The sequence below is a fragment of the Pygocentrus nattereri genome, chromosome 6, assembly GCF_015220715.1.
Source record: "Pygocentrus nattereri isolate fPygNat1 chromosome 6, fPygNat1.pri, whole genome shotgun sequence".
NCBI lineage: Eukaryota > Metazoa > Chordata > Actinopteri > Characiformes > Serrasalmidae > Pygocentrus > Pygocentrus nattereri.
In genome coordinates, this window is record NC_051216.1 from 15,013,239 (window position 1) to 15,034,562 (window position 21,324).

Below are 21,324 nucleotides of genomic sequence, written 5' to 3' on the forward strand. Positions count from 1 at the left end.
ACTGATTGACAATCAATTTCACAGCTGTTGTGCAAATGGAATAGACAATAAGTGGAAATTATTGGCAATTAGCAAGACACACTCAATAAAGGAGTGGTTCTGCAGGTGGGGACCACAGACCACTTCTCAGTACCTATGCTTTCTGGCTGATGTTTTGATCACTGTTGGTGGTGCTTTCACACTCGTGGTAGCATGAGACGGACTCTACAACCCACACAAGTGGCTCAGGTAGTGCAGCTCATCCAGGATGGCGCATCAATGCAAGCTGTGGCAAGAAGGTTTGCTGTGTCTGTCATGACCGGTTTGGCAGTGGGTCAGTAATGGTGTGGGGTGGCATTTCTTTGGAGGGCCGCACAGCCCTCCATGTGCGCGCCAGAGGTAGCCTGACTGCCATTAGGTACCGAGATGAGCTCCTCAGACCCCTTGTGAGAGACCATATGCTGGTGTGGTTGGCCCTGGGTTCCTCCTAATGCAGGACAATGCTAGACCTCATGTGGCTGGAGTGTGTCAGCAGTTCCTGCAAGATGAAGGCATTGAAGCTATGGACTGGCCCGCCCGTTCCCCAGACCTGAATCCGATTGAGCACATCTGGGACATCATGTCTCGCTCCATCCACCAACGCCACGTTGCACCACAGACTGTCCAGGTCTGGGAGGAGATCCCTCAGGAGACCATCCGCCACCTCATCAGGAGCATGCCCAGGTGTTGTAGGGAGGTCATACAGGCACGTGGAGGCCACACACAATACTGAGCCTCATTTTGACTTGTTTTAAGGACATTACATCAAAGTTGGATCAGCCTGTAGTGTGTTTTTTCACTTTAATTTTGTGTGTGACTCCAAATCCAGGCCTCCATTGGATAACAAATTTGATTTCCATTGATGATTTTTGTGTGATTTTGTTGTCAGCACATTCAACTTTGTACAGAACAAAGTATTCAATGAGTATCTCATTCATTCAGATCTAGGATGTTATTTGAGTGTTCCCTTTTTTTTTTTTTTTTTTTTTTTTTTTTGGAGCAGTGTACATTTCTTCTTCTTCTTCTTCCAGCATTTCTTCTGAATTCAAGGGTATTAAGTTAAGGTTTTTTTTTTTTAATCCCACAAACAGGGAAATTCTACCTCCACATTTAACCCATCCATGAAGTGAAACCACACACAGCTCACTTGCCCGGAGCGGTGGGCAGCCCTATCCACGGCGCCCGGGGAGCAATTGGGGGTTAGGTGTCTTGCTCAAGGACAGCTCAGACATGGACTGTCGGCACAGAGGATCGAACTGGCAACCTTCCGGTTACAGGGCCAGTTCCCTAACCTCCAGCCCACTCCACTTCATCCTAAAGGTATTGAATGGAGCTCCGTCACTCCAGAGAATGCAGTACCACTGCTTCACAGCTTTATGGTGGGGGTGTCATACCCCTTTGGCTGATGCTTGACACTTAAGGTCATGTGAGGGTCTCCAGAGCACTCTGTTGGCAGTGCTTTTCTGTGGAGATTATAGAAGCATATGTGTGCAATTAAATGGCTTGAATTAACTGAATTCAATAATTAGAAGGGATGTCTGAATACTTTTCTGTATTTTAAGGCCCAGCAGAGACTTTTTTCTCAAACAACTGGAGATGTATATAATAAAGAAGCTGAATGTATTTAATTAGAAAAGGTGTATACGACTGTATACTAGACACAAACAAATCCATTATTACCCTCATATGAGAAACAGTTGAACTGTATGGGATAGAAGATCACGTGGCCAGACCTCTGCTCTTCCTTGTTGAGTTTGTGGGCTGATGTTTTCTTTGGCTGCTTTTCACGCTGACAGCGGCTGGCGTGCGGAATGTCCCAGCAGGCTATCTCTATACCATATTCCTAGAGGAAAAGAGGAAGAGAGAAAGAATGTCTACAAGCCTGTACTTTTGAACTGTCCACTTTGTACCAGACTCTGTGTTTCTGGTTCTTTCTGTTTTCTCTCTGATATCTGACTTTTTTGACATCTGACTTGTTTATACTGAATATCACACCCTGCAAGTATCCCTCCGCCAGGACTAGATTAAAATGAATGGATTAAAATAGGTTTTAGGCCAAACCTTTGTCACAAAACTATCATAAAACAATGTGTCATGCATCAGGCAGCATGTCATGTAATAAATGTTTGTGCATGAGCTTTTAGGAGCATCAAACTCTTCAGAGGTCTGATTCCAATCCCCACCACTCTGGACAATTCTGACACATCGTTTTCTTCTTAGATATTTATAGATTTTTTGGTATTTAAATTCTATAAGGGGGCTATGCACCTACGATTTTCACTCACTTGCCACCTGTGTAAATGTGATGTGACAATAAACGTGATTTGATTTGAGATGGAGGAAAGTGAGCTGTATAAACATTTCTCTGATTTTATAAGGACGTTGCTAGCCTGCTGGGAGTTTCAGTTAGTGGTACTGTGTTTTTAATCTGCTGTGAGTTACTAATATTTTGAATGTGTTACACACATGTAAAGTATGTAGCTAGTTCACCACATCAGTTGCAATGTGTTTTTATATTTATTACCCCCAACAGTGGCAAAAAATGAAATGATGCATGTAAATGCCACACTACAAAATACCCTCCCTTTCCCTCTTATATTCTTGCTTAATTCATTTCTGTGTGCTCTAGTTGTGTGTTTGTGTAGTCTGCTCTTTCTAAAGTACTGTCTCTGTACTTAACTCCCCCACAGCACATGATGAGGGCATGTGATTGGAAGGTGTGTGACTGTGAACGCTTGCTCTCTGTTTCTGATCTTCTTCAGCGTTCCTTTATTTCCTTTGCATTTTCTTTATTTCTCTCAAATACTTTCATTTCCTCTTTCCTTTAATCTCTTGTTTTCATTCATGCTTGTCCTCCTGCTCTGTCTTCTTTAATTTCCCTCTCCTCTCTCTCTCTCTCTCTCTCTCTCTCTCTCTGTCCACCCTTTCCCTTTGTCTGCTGCCCCCACTTCTCCTCTCTCTTTTTCTCATCTCAAAATTATAGTAAGGCTCTAGAATGCAGTACAAAAGTCATGAAAGCACATTGTGTGGATTCCACCGAAAGTCCAAGCATCAGAGCTTTCCATGGCTTTGGTTTTTACATTGTTAAACATTATTCTTCAAAGTAATCCATTGGAATTAATCAGGCTGTTCTTGTTAATGTGTCTAATTGATAAATGAATTTTGGTCTGATTGACCACTGTGTGCTGTGCCTCATTTAAGAAGCAAATGTGAGGATAAAAAAGTAAGGATAATTCAGTTTTCCATGATATAGGCCCCTTAACACGTTGTGGTGCGGCTTTAGTGTGAAGTTATTAGTGTAACCCCGTCCTGACTACAGCGCTGTGTAAAATTCCTCTGGACTGATTTAATATGGAAAAAAAATCAATAATACCATTTTCTTTATTCGTATAGTCCAGAAGAATACAGTCCAATTGCTCATAATCAGTGGTCACCAACCCACAGTTAGGTCCAACTTGTTCTATGAGTGGCATTTTCTCCCTATAATGGCACTCGGACGCATCTCTTTAAGTATCAGTCTGCCTTATTTCCCCGTAACACCACAAAAACCGGTCATTAAACAAGTAACAAGCTGCTAAAAAAACTTTTCTGAAGAGTTTAGCACCAACCTGAATATAACATCCTCCTCCCCCTTTACCTACTGCTAATGCACCTGATCCAGTCAATCAAGGACGGTTATATCAGACTGTACTCTACAGAGAAGGATCTCCAGGACCAGGGTGGGTGACCACTGCTCTAGATGGCTTCAGACAGCATTAACACGTGTTCTCCAGCAGATGGCGCTGTAGGCGTAATGATCCGCGTCGTGCCAAACTCCTTGGTAACGAGGAACGCCAAACAAGCACCTGGTGCCGACGAAGAGAAAGTAACTTGGCCTGCTGTTTTAATTACACAGTGTCTTCCAAACATTATAAAAAGATTTGACTGAGTACTTTAATTTCATTAATACGTAAATACTTCGCTTTAGAGGGACATTTATGGCTGGGAAGAAGAAAGAAGTCAGTTTACAGGTAAATGAACGTAGCTAGCAGTGCTTCTCTCAGCGCTGGTCACTGTACGCCTCAGGGTTCAGCTGCTGTGTAGGAAAAACACTGATGGTAAAATGCTAAAATATGTCAATACACCCTGTTTAGACACAATACACAAGGGAGTTTGAGTTTAAAAGTGGTTAACTAAGCTAGCTAGCTTACCGTGTGGCGCCAGGTCTGGTTTATTTCTTTATTTCTCTCGTTATTGTTGTGGGACAGTGGAGAACGAAGTGGTCCATTGAGTTAAACCTGTAGGCTGTTTCTCTGAATGAGCATCTGCACCAAACCCATGTCCTCCAGTGAAAGGATCCCAAGCATCTCTCTCTGAGACCAAAGGGACACTCCAGGACTCCACTGTAGTTTATGGAGACCCCAAAAGGACATGGAGGAAAATGACATGGATTTTTGTGTAGTAGTTTTTTTTTTCTCAAATTTATTATCTTGACATTGTTATCTCATGATAATTATCTCGGGGCATTTCACAGGCAGGACTTCTTTTCACCTTTAAAAAAAATGTCCCACATGTCATTTTGGGGACGTGTATAGTATAAGAATCCATTTTAGAGAAAAGGCATTTATTACATAAAACAACGAGGACCTACTTAATATAGCATTACATTTAAGTTGGTAAATGTAAGGTAATGTTACATTACTTTACAATCATGTATATAACTGAAAATCCTGAGCAAAAAGTCAGTAGTAAAGATGCTTTATGATACCAGAATGATAAAAATTGCCTAGAAACATTGGCAGCAAACAGATGTATTTATGTTAAGGAGAAGCACTTTTATATTATACTATATTATATTTTCCTGTATATGTTTTCTTGTATGTGTAACTGTACAGAAATAAATGTTACATTTCTCCATCATAGTAAATGATGATGTATATATTGTATAGTAAATGATAAATGTGGATATATCATATAGTAGACAATAAATGTACATATAGAGGCAGGTGAAACAGCAAAATTGTAATATCACAATACTTTAGTATTTTTTCAGACATAAGTTGGAACAAACAAAGCAGAGCCACATTTAGAAAATACTATCAAACACAAATAAATCCAATGATTTGTATTCAACATTCACATACTATGCTATGCTGGTGGTAGAGAAGTGTTTTTCAGGTACTGACAACATCCACAATATACTAAGAAAAGTGTACTGTGTTATATTGTCATGTAATTTATTGCAATAACAATAAATACGGTCATATTGCTGAGCTCTGCGTATATATCAGATTTGGTAGAGATAGTCATATGCAAAAGTTTGGACACTCTGGTCAAGTTACAAGTTTAAAGCAGAAGCCGGGCAGAACTCCAGTCCTTCTCATACTTCTTCACAATGATTTGATACAGACGTGGTCTAAACTCACAAAATATTGGACACTGGCATCAGTCCACAGTCCCTGTATTTGTGCTTCCGCAGTCAATAGTTTCCATGCTATTAGAAGCTCATAATGGTGCATAGTCTCAGTCTGTTTGGGTTAACCTTATTTTCACAGTCTTGAAAGCTTATGTTTTTATATTTCAGGTGTCCATCAGTAATGACGAGCAATGGGGAGAAATGCTGGCATCAAAGGGCTTGACAGGTGAGAGGAGCTTGGAGAATGACAGGAGAGGAAGTGTTCTTTAAACGTGATAGATGTGAAAGTCACAGTCATACATTTTAGACCAGCTAAGCCTGAATTTTCTAAAGGAAGGAGTTATGGTTTTGGTTTTCCTCCTAAAATACATAAACTCTGTCTAGTAATTATTTATTCACAGTCAAAACTCAGCAGTATCACAGATAATAAGCTTTAATAAGCTCATATGGTTTTGTTTATGTTCTCAGTTTTTTTTACAGCAGGGCTTTGGGCTAGTTATGTTTGGAAAAATGCAGTGTCTCAAAGGTGTTATCTTCAAGAATGCTTTGCATCGGATGTGAATAAAAGAATTGCACATATGACTATACTCATTTGTTTTGAAACCTCTTACTCAGCTAGGCCTGCAGATGCTCACGCTAATAACTGCAGGCTGCGTGGGACACTGTGTGTCGAGATGTGAAGTGTCTCTTGTGAAGTGTCTGTGTGCTGTGTGTCTTTGGCAGTGGTGGATGTGTACCAGCAGTGGTGTGGACCCTGCCGCGCAGTCCTCAGCCTATTCAGAAAAATCAAAAACGAGCTAGGGGACGACCTGTTACACTTCGCCATAGTAAGCTAGTAAACAGATTTCGTGTAGAATGGTTGTTGAATGTACTGATCCTTATCTGCCACATCTGTACTGTGTGGTTGTTTTGACAGTTGCCCATTGATTTTGTTATTATGCTGATCTTCATGATAACCGATCCTTTAGTACTTTTGCTCTGCACTGCTTTTTGAATTCTGGCCATTTGTAATATTTCTTTTTATGTTTTAAACTCCAAAGGCAGAGGCTGACAATATTGATGCACTGGAGAAATACAGAGGAAAGTGTGAGCCCACCTTCCTGTTCTTTGCTGTAAGAGATCATTTTGAATTCCTTTTTGTGCATTTTAGACACATATAACTCACAAAAGAACTTAAAGATCATTTCACAATACAACAAACTGAACATCTGATGAGATTATAGTATAGCGCCTTGCAAGAATATTCAGCCCCTTTAAAAGTCATAAGATTTGTCTGGATTACAGATGACTCTTTGATATTTGTGCTGTGTTGCATTTTATTTTAAAGGACTCACCCTCAAAATGAATGGATTTAACAGGGTATGGTTTGGTGGACGATTACATATTCTTTGACAAAAACTGCTAACTGAAAATACTAATTGCATAAGTGTTCATCCCCTATGCTATTCCAGGTGTACACAGAAGACACTGCCCTAGTAAGGACACAGTTGGCTTACAATTGGCCCCTACCTGTGAAACAAGTTCAGCTTTTCTGGCTAAAAGACCCCATTAATTCAAGTACTATTGGTCAGACTGTGAATCTGAAAGAAAACTGTGAAAATGAAGATCAAAGAACACTAAGAAAATTAGAAATAATGTTATTTGCATGCACAGATGAGAAATAGCTAGAAAGTAATATCCAAGTCTCTGGATATCCCTGAGAGCTCTGTTGGATCATTTGTAAGGAAATGGAACCTGCACAGCCACCTGTGCACAGATCAAGAAGGGTACCTGTGAGGAAAGCCACAGAGAGTCCAACAATCACTTTCAGAGAGCTGCAGTTGCTGCAGAGTTCAGTGGCTGAGGCTGGAGTGAAGGTGCACCAGTCAACAATATAAACAGCTCTAAGTACAACTGGCTTGTACGAGAGGGTGGCTACCAAAAAGCAATTGCTGAAAAAAAAACACATTAAAGCTTGTAGATTTTGCTAGGAAGCATTGCTAGAAAGTGACCCAACTAAAATATGGTATAAGGTTTTGTGATCAGACGAGACCACATGTTTGGTACAAGCCTAACAGTTTCTACCCCTTCCTGAATAACCACCATCCCAACAGTGAGGTACGGGGGTGACAATATGCTGTAGGGGTGCTTTGCTTCAGCAGAGACTGGGCATCTTGTTAAAACTGAAGAATGGGTGTATATTGCAAACTACAGGGATATACAGAAAGACAACCTCTTTCAGTCTGCAAAAAAAAAAAACTTCACCTTTCAGCAGGACAGTGATCCCAAGCACCGGAAGCCCAAGGCCAAAGCAACACAGAAATGGTTAAACATCAAAAATGTGACTGTCCTATGATGTCCAAGTCCAGACTTCAATCCTGTTTGAAAATCGCAGCCCTCAGGCATCATCCAGCCAACCTGAAAAAACTGCATCAAATCTGCCAAGAAGTATGGATGAAAATCTCTATCAAACAGTGTGCAAAGCCTTAGCAACTTGAAGACTGACAGCTGTTATTGTAGCAAAAGGTGGTTCCAGTCAGTCTGAAGAGGTTGAATACTTATGAAAGCAGAATTTTATTTACTTTAAAAGCATATTGGTTGTATGTCATTGTAGTCCAGACGAATCCAGGCACTGTATATTATGATTGTGCTGCATGTGAAGAGTGAAAGCTGCTTTTCTGTGTTGTAATGTTTGTTTTTGTTTGTTTTGCTCATGTCCGTGCAGGGTGGGGAGCTGGTGGCTGTGCTCCGAGGGGCTAATGCTCCTCTCCTGCAGAGAATAATTGTGGAGGAGTTGGCCAAAGAGAAACGGGTGCTGGAGCAGGGCGTCAAGCGCATTATGGTGAGCTGAAATTCGACCACAAAAATTGCAAACTCAAAACAGTTGTTTCAAAATGTGTTGCATAATGTAGGGCCAGTTTCACTGACATACATAAAGCTAGCCTAGACTAAACTCCAATGTGAGAAACAACCTCATAATATTTTACTAGGCAAGTTTCTACATTCTCCCTCAAAAAGTCTGAGTTTCCATGGCCTTTCCTTATTAAATAAACAGTTCTGAAATCTCTTGCATTGAGCACTTGCTATACATTCTCATAGGTAAAAGATGAGGGACTGGTTGAAGAAGAACAGGAAGAGGATGCTGTGGCCCATCAAAATGATGGGGACATTCTTGGTATTCACACCTAATTTAATTCACACTTACTTATAGTGAAGTGCCAACATACAGTGATGATCACTACTTTACTTTTTCTCCTGTAGTGCCTGTGAACAGGTCTTTCACAGTGGCAATCATTAAGCCAGATGCTGTGGCACATGGAAAGACCAATGAAATCATTATGAAGGTAAACCCACATATAATATATACAAAAGACAAGTTCAAATACTTGTCACCAACACATACAGTACTGTGCAAAAGTCAGAGACCACCCTTCATGTATTTAATCTCCAGTGAAAATGCTAGGCACAAGTTATTCATTTTTTAAGGTATTTTTGAAGAGATTAGATATAAGGTAATCCACTTGCATAAGCAATGAGAAATTCAAAGGGAAATAAGTGAAATTACAGGAGTTTCATAACTGAAGTTCAAAAATCTATTTCAAGTTATGGAGTCAGTGGGACTCCTAACAACCGCGCAAGATGTGGTCGACCGCCAAAACTGTCATCATCAGATAAACAATACTTAAAGCTTTCATATTCAAGATATGAGGGAAACGCGAGCTCCACACTTGCTTTGGATTTGAAAATTTCCCTCCTGAGAAGACAACACTATAGGTCTGAAATGCTGTGTAGCTAACAAGAAACTGTTGCTTGAAAAAGGAAGTAAACAAGTAAAGATGAAAATCAAGCAAAGAGGCTGTTTAATGTTTCATAACTATGACCTGACCTCCAGAGGAGTCCAGACCTCAACAACATGGAAGGTGTTTGGAATTAATCCAACCAACTTCTGACTTAACTTGGGAGGTGTGGAAAATATCCCTGCAGATTTATTTGAAACATTGAAAGCAAGACTCCTGAAAAGAATGAAAGCTGTAATAAAGACGAAGAACATACTAAGTAGTAAAGATTTTTATATTATATTTAGTTGTTGAGGCTTCTATGTAAACAAGCCCACATCCGAACTTTAACAGGCTTCTGTTAAATAAGTTTTTTGCTTTTGTTGTTGACGCTGAACATGAGCTTGTGGTCATTTTGACTGGACACTAAATAAATGAAGGGTGGTCTCTGACTTTAGCACAGCACTGTAGAAGTTTTTTTGGTGCTGTAATGCTACACTTACCATATAAAAAAATCTAATCAAAATATGATCTGATATCCATGTGCTTAGCTGCCTAATTAGGCTGTAGTCTCAGTGGTTATTTTTTCTCTCTCAGATTCAGGATGCAGGCTTTGAGATTCTGGCCCATGAGGAGCGAACTCTCAGTGAGTCAGAAGCTCAGGAGTTTTACCACCACAAAGCAGCAGAGGTACTGTCATCTAGCTTATGTCATGCACTAGGGCTTTATTGATTATATTAATATGCAAGTGATCTGCAAAATATTTAGATTATTAAATGAGCAGAGTTTTTAAAAATAAAAATGTTTTTTAAGGGAACACTAATAAACCATGACTAGCCTTTCAGCACCTATATTAAGTAAATGAACATATTGTAAATTAACATAAATATGCATGCTTTTGTTGTTGCTTTTACAGAGTTGGCAGTCATTTTTATTTCATGATAACTCAGAACTTTACTGTAACATCACTGTGTTTACCTTTACAACTTTGCCTACTTAATTACTGGAGACTTAATCTATAGCTTAATCTATAGCTTTTATGTGCAAGCTATAGGTTTCTATAGCTTGCACATATATCTGGAAAAGATGGGCTCTGTCCCTGTAGTGTCCACTGGTCTCTTGTTGGTGTAGAAGAGGTCAGTAGAAAATTCTCATTTATCTCATTATCATTATTCAGATCGGCAACACTGTCCATTCAAGAAGGTGCTTTTTGTTTGTTTTATTTTAAATATTTCAGTTTAATCAAATAATCAAGATATACTGCTCAAGGGGCCAGTTATCTGTTTATCACACTCCGTGTAAAGCACATATGGCTTTTCTGGATCAGTACTTTGATGGTATAGGAATTATAAATTACAGTTCCCAAAGTTGACACACATTTCTTGCAGCCTGGAGTCTTGTGGAGTGTTGCGGCCTTGGCAGTAACACCAAAAGAATGCTATACTTTGAAATGCAGCACAGCCAAATTCATTCACTGCCTCTGAATTCTGCTCTTTGTGGATGCAGTCTGTGTAGAAGCCTAAGAATAGAGCTGCTGACGTTGAGCATGCCCTCTTGCTTTTGCTTATTCTGCAGAATCACATGAAACGGAGCCTCAGGTTGTCTTTACCGTAGATATGGAGTGTGTTAACCTTTTTTCTGTTTGTTGGTGTGTGGGTGTGTATGTATATTCTTAGCCATATTTTCAGGAGCTGGTCCAATTCATGTCCAGTGGCCCCTCCCATGTTCTGGTCATTTCTAAGCCCGAAGGTTGTGATGATGTCATTCCGGCCTGGCAGGAATTTCTAGGCCCGACGGATGTAGAGGAGGCTAAGAGAGAGCATCCAGAAAGGTAAAGTACCTTACAGCATTGACCCTTTTAATGTCTAAGGCCCGCCAGTACGTAGGTCCAGACTCACATTCCTCACTCGTATAACTTAAGAATAACTGCAAGCATTTTTTTCCATATAGTTTTTAAATAATACAACTTAGGATTTTGAAAGGAAATGCCACAAACTTTTAAAAATTTGTGCATAATTGAAAGGTTAAGGTGTAAAGTCAGGGTGGTTTGACATGAAATTTTCTGTTCTAGAGCAACGTATGGACTTGGTTAGAGACTCCACACATGTAGCGAGGAAAGAGAGAGAAACAGAAATACGGACACAGTTATGTAATCGTCTAGGCTGGCTACCATACCAGTAGTTTTTCCCTATTGGAGCACCTATTACTTAAAGCCTTGGTAGTGGTAATCAAAAGTCTCCTAAATTTCCAGGGTACTCCTCTGAAAATTAAAAAGCCTTTGTTGTGTCATGACTGTGGATACAAAAGGGTAAATGCCGCAACACATTTTGCTGTAGGCTAATAAAGTCTGTACTGGTGTTAACTTTGCACAAACCAGCAACAGTCACCTAAGCACAATATTTAAAGCAAGTTATGCTTGTAATCTCAGTGTCTGAGACACTGTTTGAGATTTGGCCTAAATATATTATGTAAATGTTTCTAAAGGTGGAGAGCATAGCTTTTTAAGGCAAAATAATTTCTTTTTCAGATTTACCACTATTTTATCATTATCAACATTTAAAAATTCAATAGACACATGTAGGTTCACTGGTCATTGCTCTATAATGCACTACATCACATCAAACCACTATAAAAAAAAAAAAAACAATGATTGCTATAACGAGTTTTTGAAAAGAAATTTGACTGACATATAATGTAAAATACACCTACCATGGCAGAAAGAGCACCTGGAGATGTGCTTCTTACTCCCTATACATTGGTATAGTACAGTGGTCCTCAAACCAGTCCTATGTGCCCCCAGTTGGTCTAAGAATCACTGGTGTAGTATATTCAAAAGAATTAGCTTAATTTAAATCAAAGCTCCTGAAAATGTAAACTAGATCTTTAAAAAGATAGTTATATTGTATGTGGATTTGGTTTGCTAATGGTTCGTTGGTGAGCTCTAAATATCTTGTTGCATAACAGAAGAGAGATCAGGAAGAGCAGCTGTGTGTTCTTAGAGAGAAGGTCCCATATTGTTTTCACAGATTTGAGCGTTAACAGATATAACAGTATGCATCCTGTGCTTATCGCCAGCTTCCCCTTCTCTCTGCCCTTGCTGAGGAACCAGCAGTCACACCATCTGTTCTTCTTCTTCTCTCTCTCTCTGAGTCTCTTTCCTTTTCTCTTTTTCTCTCATTTTCTTTGTCTCTTCTTTCTCTTTGTCTAGTTCTTCCTCTCTACACTAACTTTGTATCTCTAACTTTCAGCCATTCCTGTGCACCTGCTTTAACTCTCTATTTCCCTCCCTGTCCTTTTCTCCCTGTCTCCCTTTCCTGCATCTCTTTCATTCTGTCTTACTCATTATTCCTGCTCCTAACCGTACTCTTCTTCCTGCTCTTCTTCCACTTCTTCTCCAGTCTGCGAGCTCAGTATGGATCAGAGACCCTTTTCAACGCTCTACATGGTAGTCATGATGGCGAGCAAGCCAGTAGGGAGCTGGCCTTCTTCTTCCCCAGCTTCAGGTCGGCGGTGTCAGGCGAGCGCTTGGGCCTTGCCGGGCCGGAACCAGAGCCTGTGGAGAGGACACTGGCACTCATCCGGCCTGACGCAGCCAGAGAAAACAGAGGCATGTGCCAAAACCATGTCTGTGTGCACGGAAATGCAGGCCTGTAGGCACACACATGCAGAGAGAAAAGAGAGAGTAACAGAAATACGTACACAGTTATGTAATTGCCTAGGCTGGGTACAATACCAGTAGATTTTCCCTATTAGAGCACCTATTACTTACAGCCTTGGTGCCAGTAATCTAAAGTCTCCTAAAAAAAAAAACAATTCTTAAGTACTTATAATCTAAAATTGTTATTGTAATTGGATAATAACATTATGACCACCTACTTTTTTCTATGTTATATGGTATAGGTGCACTTTGTAGTTCTACAATTACAGACTGTAGTCCATCTGCTTCTCTGCATACTTTGTTCACCCCCTTTTAACCTGTTCTTCAGTGGTCAGGACCCCCATGGACCATCACAGAGCAGGTACTGTTTGGGTGGTGGAACATTCTCAGCACTGCAGTAACACTGACGTGGTGGTGGTGTGTTAAGTGTGTGTTGCGCTAGTCTGAGTGAATCACACATCAGTGCTGCTGGAGTTTTAAAACACCACAGTGTCACTACTGGACAGAGAATAGTCCACCAACCCAAAAAATCACAAACTGACCAGCACAAACTGTGCAGCAGCAGATGAGCTATCGTCTCTGATCTACAAGGTGATCTGACAAAGGAGGAGTGTCTAATAGAGTGAACAGTAAGTGGACACAGTGTTTAAAAACTCCAGCAGCACTGCTGTGTCTGATCCACTCAGACCTGCACAACACACACTAACACCCCACCACCACATCAGTGTTACTGCTGTGCTGAGAATGATCCACAACACAAACAGTACCTGCTCTTTAAGGGTCCATGTGGGTCCTGACTACATGAGCAGATGGACTACAGTCTGTAATTGTAGAACTACAAAGTGCACCTAGATAGTAAGTGGAGCTGATAACATGGACAATGAGCGTAGAAAAAAGGAGGTGGTCATAATGTTATGCCTGATCGGTGTATATATTGGAAATTAATTTCGTAGTAATTAAAGAAAATCTTGTGTTGACAGAGGAGATCCTAGCAAGAATCCACGAGGCAGGTTTTACAGTGGCAATGCAGAAGGAGGTGATGCTCACAGAGGAACAGGTGCGCCAGTTCTACAGTCAGCATCTGGATGAGGACTATTTCCCTGCTCTCCTCTCAAGCATGACTAGGTAATCAGCTTTCACGACTGTAGGATTCAACAGATTATATTCCCCACTGTCCTTGACTGACAGAGTAAATTCCTGTACATTTCTTGCTTTCTACTACCAAACTGAAAGCATGCACACTTTCTCCTTTATTGGTTATAAGAATTTTTTATGGCCAATTCCATAAAAGAAACTGGCCAAGATAAGAATACATCATTTATTTTTTTTAACTGCAAAGCTTCCAATTTTAGCAATGTCTTCACATGAAGCACTGCTCATAAAAAAATCCTTTTTTGTGATATTGGATATACTGTATATTGAATAAGTAGTGTGATAGGTTGTGTTGTGTGTAGCGGTCCTGTGCTGGCTCTGGCCCTGGCTAAGCAAGGGGCTGTGAAGCACTGGAGAAACCTTCTGGGACCCAAAAACCCCACACAGGCGAAGGAGGAACAGCCAATGTGGTATGCTGACATTTCAGTTTGTAATAATATCAATCCAATAATACTGGTGAACACTGCCAATCTTAATCTACACATTTAAATGACTACCCTTTTAAACAAATACATTTTCAAGTGTAAACTCTATAAGATGTTGTGTCTGCCTGTTTACAGTACTCTGCATAAGTCAGAGACCACTCTTCATTTAATTTCTAGACAAAATGGCCATTACCTACAAGTTATTCATTTTTTCAGTAGATATTTTGAGGGGATATAAGACATAAGATAATCCACTTGCATAAGGGAGGGGAAAATCAGGCATAAACATTCAGACATTACCAAAACTGAAAATGGGACTTCTAACAACTATGCAAGACAAGGTAGAACACCAGAACTGTCACCAGCAGATACCACCAGTGTCACTGTCACCAATACTTAAAGCTGTCATCTTTGAGAGAGAGGATAAAATCAGGCTCCACGCTTGATTCAGATCTGAAAAAATCCATGTTTCTGTCCATCATCAATTGTGAGAAGACAACTCAACACTATGGGTCTGAAAGGATATGTAACTATCATGAAGCTGTTAGCAACAAAGGGAAATAGACAAAAAAAAAGAAAATATGCTGGTGTTCTCAGAACAATGGACTACTCACCCCAAAGTCCAGACCTCTAAATCATGTTCTATTGAGTAAAACATTTCTGCTTATTTTGACACTTAAAAATGAATAATTGAAGGGTGGTTTCTGATGTTGGCACAGTCTTGTAGTTCTATGTTCAGCCCTTTTTGTGTGTTTTATGTGTGTGTACGATTCTCAAGCCTGCGAGCTCACTTTGTGGGGGCGAGTGAGTGTGTGAACCAGCTGCATGGAAGTGTGAGCTTGGAGGAGGCTGAGAATGAGATCAGCTTCTTCTTCCCTAAAGAGCATACACTGGCTGTTATTAAACCTGACACTCCAGAGGAACACAGAGGTACCGTAACAATCCGTGTTAAGAGTGTCTACAACAATTTCCTACAGTTCACGTTCTATTATTGTACAAGTGTTACTGTCTCTCCACACTTGTTCCAGCAGCTCATGGTTTATGGAGCCATTGTGTTCAGCTTATATAAACTTTTTTTTTTTTTAAACACGCCAAATCACATTTACAAGGAAAGAGTGGAGAGGGTAGGAAAACATCATGTCTTATTGGCCAGAGTGGCCACTGGTCATGTAACATGTAATTTGAACCAAATTCTGTGATGACTAATAAGTAAATAAATAAATAATAATAATAAAATAATAAATAAGTAAAACCTTGAATCCCATAAATAGTATGATGTTTAATAATGCCACTTATAAATGACTGACTTTTACTAATTACTCTAGTGTGGAACTGAAGTTACTAGAACTGATTAGACCAATACATGTGGTAGATAGTCTGTATTGCTCTCTTGCTTCTCAATATTTTGTAGTAGCTGTAAAGCATTTTACCTCATTCCATATCTATGATCTTATACTATATTGCCAAAGTATTCACTCACCTATCCAAAACATTTAATTCAAGTGTTCCAAACACTTCCATGGCCACAGGTGTATAAAACCGACCACCTAGGCCTGCAGACTGCCTCCATAAACATTTATGAAAGAATGGGTTGCTCTCAGGAGCTCAGTGAATTCCAGCATGGTAGGATGCTACCTGTGCATCCTGTTCCACAGTCAGCTGTCTATAACAAAGTGGAAGAGATTGGGAACGACAGCAACTCAGTCACAAAGTTTTAGGCCATGTAAAATAACAGAGCGGGGTCAATGGATGCTGAGGCACATAATGCACCAACTGAGGCACATAAAGGTCACCAACTTTCTGCAGAGTCAATCGCTACAGACCTCCAAACTTCCTCATGTGGCCTTCAGAGTAGCTCAAGAACAGCATAGAGAGCTTCATGGAATGGGTTTCCAAGGCCGAGGTAGCTGCATCCAAGCCTTAGCACAATACAAAGCATTGAATGCAGTGTTGTAAAGCACCGCCACTGGACTCTAGAGCAGTGGAGACGTGTTCTCTGGAGTGATGAATCACAATCTGGCAATCTGTTGGACAAGTCTGGGTTTGGCGGTTGCCAGGAGAATGGTACTTTTCTGACTCCATTGTACCAAGTGTAAAGTTTGGTGGAGGGGGGGATTATGTTGCGGGGTTGTTTTTTCAGGAGTTGGGCTTGGCCCTTTAGTTCCAGTGACAGGAACTCTTAATGCTTTAGCAGAACAAGTGATTTTGGACAATTTTATGCTCCCAATTTTGTGGAAACAGTTTGGGGATGTCCCCTTCCTGTTCCAAGATCACTGTGCACCAGTGCTCAAAGCAAGGTTTTTTTTTTTTTTTACATTCTTGTTAAAACTTTGTCTTTTCTGGAATTCTGTGAAGCTGCTTTGTGACTAAATCAGTTGTAAAAAGCGCTATACAAATAAATTTAATTTGACTGGCCTGCACCTTTGGGACAATTTAGAGCAGAGACTGTGAGCCAGGCCTTCTTGTCCAACATCAATGTTTTGCCTTACAAATGCGCTTCTGGAAGAATGGTCAAAAATTCCCATAAACACACTCCTAAACCTTGTGGAAAGGCTACCCAGAAGAATTGAAGCTATTATAGCTGCAAAGGGTGGGCTGAGATCATATTAAACCCTATGGATTAAGAATGGGATCTCACTCAATTTCATATGTGTGTGAAGGCAGACGAGCGAATGCTTTTGCCAATATAGTGTATATATTATTCTGGGTTTAATTTTGCATATCTGTTCTGCAGAGGAAATCCTCAAAGAGATCCAAGCAAGAGGCTTCACCATCTCCCAACTGCAGGAGACAGTTTTGTCCAGAGAAATGGCAGAAGAGTTCTACAAAGAACACCAAGAGAAGCCTTTCTTTAGCCAGTTAGTGGATTACATGTGTCGGTAAGCTCATACACATGGAAAAACGTGTGCTCAAACCTGCTTTGCAAATCCAAAGTATATCTGTCATACACTTCAGTTACTTACGAGTATAGGCAAATTATGTGTTGGTAAGGTCAGAATTTCAATTACATGTTAATAATGCAGTCAACCTTTCAAAATTGGACAGCTCACTCTAAGTTTGCCCAAAAATATCTTCAGGGTTTGTCCCTGAGTCTACCTGTTCCTTGTGGTTTAGTTTCATCATATTCTACATTTAAATTCAGACACCTAAGATGTGCTCCTCTACAGAATTTGTGCAAGTGTCTGTTCTCCTCAGGGCCTAGGGGGTGCTGCATGTGCTCATTCTTTCTCTAGCATCAGCTGATCCTTGTGTCTCATTTAAATTCCTCTGAAGCTGTTTTGATGATTATCAGCAAAGATGAGACTTTCACTCAGATCTATTTAAGGCAAACTCATGTACAGTGTGTAGAGTGCGTCCTAAGGGCTGTAACTAACATGAGTATATTGCTGGTGTAAGTTCATTGTTGTTTTTTGTTATGAATAAATGTCAATCACCTTATGGCCTCATACCGATTTTGTGAGTTTGAACCATACCTTTTATGTTGATGTATGAAGGGAGGCTCTGATTGAGGGAGGTGAGAGAACTCTGAGAAACTGGGCTAGAGCTACAAGAGCAGACCCCCTAGAGTCAGGGCTTCAAATTTCAATTATTCCACAATTACATTAAATGGAACTCATTTTAGATCAATAATAATTAGTAAATAACTTGCGGTCATTTTTGCTCTATGTATATTTTGCTGTATTGGCATGTTGAGATAAAATACCCAACAAGCAGGAGACTCCGCAAAACGAATAATTATAAACTGACCTCTAATGTAGTTGTCGCTAGCCCTTCTCCTGGCGATCTACATTCCTGCTGAGTTTAGTTCCAACTTGTTAGGTAAGGGGGTTGCATCTAACACAAATGCATCTGATCCAGCCTATCAAGAAATCCCTGCATCAGCAAATGTTTCTACAGGCAAAAGAAAGCTTTTGTATTCTGTGTTGTTTTGCTCTGGCTTGTACATATTTCTCTTCTCAGAATACTAGTTTGTTTTATTTAGAATCAGTTTTGCCGCTGATATTGTAATTAATATGCTTACATGGACAGAAAGAACTGATTTTAGACTGTAGATCTGATCCAGCTGATAAACATGGGTCTCTCCTTTCTTGCAGTGGTCCGTGTACAATGCTGATTCTGACTAAAGAGAATGCAGTCGAAGAATGGAGGGCCATGATGGGGCCTACTGACCCCAGCAAGGCAAAAGAGACAGCACCAGAGTCCCTGAGAGCACGCTTTGCTAAAGACATCCTAGAGAACACTGTCCATGGTTCATCCAACAAACAGCACGCACAGGAGAAAATACACTTCGTCTTTGGAGAGATCAGCTCAGAGTCTGAGGTCGTAAGTGCAGGAGAAGATGAGGAACCCCCTCCGTTAGGTAATCTCATCAGTGATGATAATTTCTATAGCCTGACTACATTATAATGTACAATTAAGGAAAAACTGCATTATATCTACAAGTTGAGCAAACATCAACAACTTGAAGCTTAAAATCATCTTCAAATGATTAATATTGCAGGTTGAAATCACCTTCAGATGTGCTTTGTTATTGTTATTTGTATATATATTTTTTTGTTTTTTGAATTTCTAGCTAAATTTTGATTAGTAATTCCAACTTCCATTGGTGATTCTGTGTTGATATAGTCCCGCAACGGGGAAATTTCACCTCTGCATTTAACCCATCCATGAAGTGAAACAGTACATACAAACTAGTGAGCACACACACACCAGGGGGCAGTGAGCACATTTGCCCGGAGTGGTGGGAAGTCCTATCCGTAGCGCCCGGGGAGTATTTGGGGGTTAGGTGTCTTGCTCAAGGACACCTCAGTCATGTACTGTCAGCTCTGGGGATCGAACTGGCGACTTTCCGGTTACAAGACTGAGTCCCTAACCTCCAGCCCATGACTGCCTCAGTTTAGGGTTAACGTCTATATAACTGTAATTTAACAATTGATTAACTGAAGATGATTTGCCGTCTATAGAATAAAGCCCCAGGGAAGAGTTGCTGCAGCTATATTTATATTTTATATTCACCAGACTGTCTGTGCAGGGCTAAGAAACTGTTTTTACTCTGGCTTCGTTCAAGAAAAGGTTAATTCAGTCCCTTCATGAGAGGTTTGCAGTGCACTTGGAGAAAAGCACAGTGTTTAAGGGTAAATGTAAAATTGTCTATTCACTAGAAGCAGAAGAGAGCTTTGCAGAGCTGAGGAACCTCCAGACATCAAGATCACCCTCATTTAGTGAACTGCAGAACCAGACTGAGCCAAACAGTGAAGGTTTGTCAAACATCCATCCATCCATCCACTTTCTAAGCCGCTTCTCCGTCAGGACCACGGGGGGGGGGTGGAGCCTATCCCAGCGGTCGGTTTGTCAAACATGAAGATAGAAAATGTTTTCATACTGTATTGCTGGTAACAAAATTAACAAAACCTAACTCTATTTAGCAAGCTTAGTATCAGACTAAACACATTGTGAAATACTGCTTTGTAAATCCTTTTTTCTTTTAAATGAAACATAAACAAATTTTTCATGTATGATAGAAACGCCTGGATAACTGAACTAATGAAAGCCTTTGATATTTGTACAGAAGCAGGAAGCCCTGCACATTTGGACCCAGAGGCAACAAAGAGTCACCAAGTGTCTGCTGAATTAACCACAAACTCGTCAGAGCAAAGGGAAGCACGAGAGACGTCCACTCCCAACAGTGGTAATTGAGGTCTGTGTCCCACTGGCACCACTGATATCTAGGTCTTAGAAAGAAATCATTATGCCTCAATGCTTTTTCAGTTTCCCAAAAGCACTGAGGCATAATGATGATTGTTACAAGATAGAACAGGCATCACTGTCCACCATGAAACCACTACTGTTATGCTAAGGAAACGCAGCCATGTATGCTTCTTGACCAAAGACTGTGCCCTGACCTTAGACTGCATGACAGTTTCCACTCCCCACTAAAACCTTTTCTCTTTAGTCCTGGATTAGGCTTAAGGGAGTGGTGGGCTGCAGTTTTTAGCTTGCGTCTGTTCTGATGGCAAGGCATAACCTTCCTTTTAAGTTATAAAGTCAGTTAATAATTTAGGGGAAAATCTTGTCTTTAATGCAAAATAAATGGGAAGTCTGGTGTGCCAGATCAAACTGTACAAAACTGTTTATATCAGTGAAGTAAATATCTGTATTGAATGGATTCTTAATTTTTTTTTCTTCTTGATTTTAGAAGACACACCTGCTTCAGATCTACAGGACTGGTTATCAGGCAGGATGGAGGACTCCTAAGCAGAGAAAGCAAGTGTTCCTGTGGTCTATGAAGACATTTTGTCAGAAGGCGGTAAAGCAGATGTATGGATAATCTCAAATCATTTTAACCTTTCAAATAACACCAATACACTAAAATGTTTTTGGAAGTCTGAGCATGGTTTAGTGAGTTCTGGGAAGAACATGAACAATTTCTGAAATTTGTATTTTAAGGGATGACTTGTAGGTAGCCTAAATGTTTTGAATTGACTTCACATTGTTATATTGACCACAACTGTCCCTCAAGCAGGGTGACTTATCTGCATCAGAGCTGCGTGTCTTCTGTGGCCTGCGTGATTCTCATGCGGGCATTCTTTGATTTAAACAAACCAGAAAACACTAATGTGGCTTTTATTTTGCCAATTACATAAGTGGTGAAAAAGGTCATTTATTCAGTAGCATTTTACATTAATTTAGTATTTTTGCAGCAAGTTTACCAACAATGCTTTATTAACAATTCTCAAACAATATGTACAACAGTTAAGTCACAGCCATGTGTTCCTTTATTCATGATATTTAAATAAAATATATATATACACACACACACACACACACACACACACACACACACACACACACACTCAACCCTACAAAGCAAACCACTTATAAAGTTGAGTGGTAGTGAAGACAGTTAACCACTACCACCGT

General features: G+C 40.2%; 1 protein-coding gene and 1 long non-coding RNA gene across 3 annotated transcripts; one reads left to right on the forward strand and one right to left on the reverse strand.

Annotated features, from left to right (window-relative positions):
• Window positions 1-1,291: 1,291 nt before the first annotated feature.
• On the reverse strand, window positions 1,292-12,309 carry LOC119263622. Of its 2 annotated transcripts, XR_005130394.1 has the most exons (4): window positions 11,878-12,303; window positions 4,209-10,977; window positions 1,699-1,861; window positions 1,292-1,481 (listed from the first exon to the last, which is right to left on the reverse strand). It is a non-coding gene; the product is annotated as an uncharacterized LOC119263622 (long non-coding RNA). The 2 variants fall into 2 exon arrangements; XR_005130393.1 differs by having other exon boundaries at window positions 1,699-10,977; window positions 11,878-12,309.
• nme9 (NME/NM23 family member 9) lies at window positions 3,834-21,314 on the forward strand. The gene is made up of 19 exons (XM_017691573.2): window positions 3,834-3,883; window positions 3,986-4,028; window positions 5,582-5,639; window positions 6,137-6,240; window positions 6,454-6,525; window positions 8,118-8,234; window positions 8,492-8,567; window positions 8,654-8,736; window positions 9,766-9,858; window positions 10,845-10,999; window positions 12,567-12,775; window positions 13,807-13,951; window positions 14,281-14,388; window positions 15,182-15,333; window positions 17,138-17,282; window positions 18,498-18,763; window positions 19,566-19,661; window positions 19,973-20,101; window positions 20,600-21,314. The coding sequence occupies exons 2-18, from the start codon at window positions 3,996-3,998 to the stop codon at window positions 20,098-20,100; spliced, it is 2,040 nt and encodes a 679-aa protein (XP_017547062.1). The 5' UTR covers window positions 3,834-3,883; window positions 3,986-3,995; the 3' UTR covers window position 20,101; window positions 20,600-21,314.
• The last annotated feature ends 10 nt before the right edge of the window (window positions 21,315-21,324 follow it).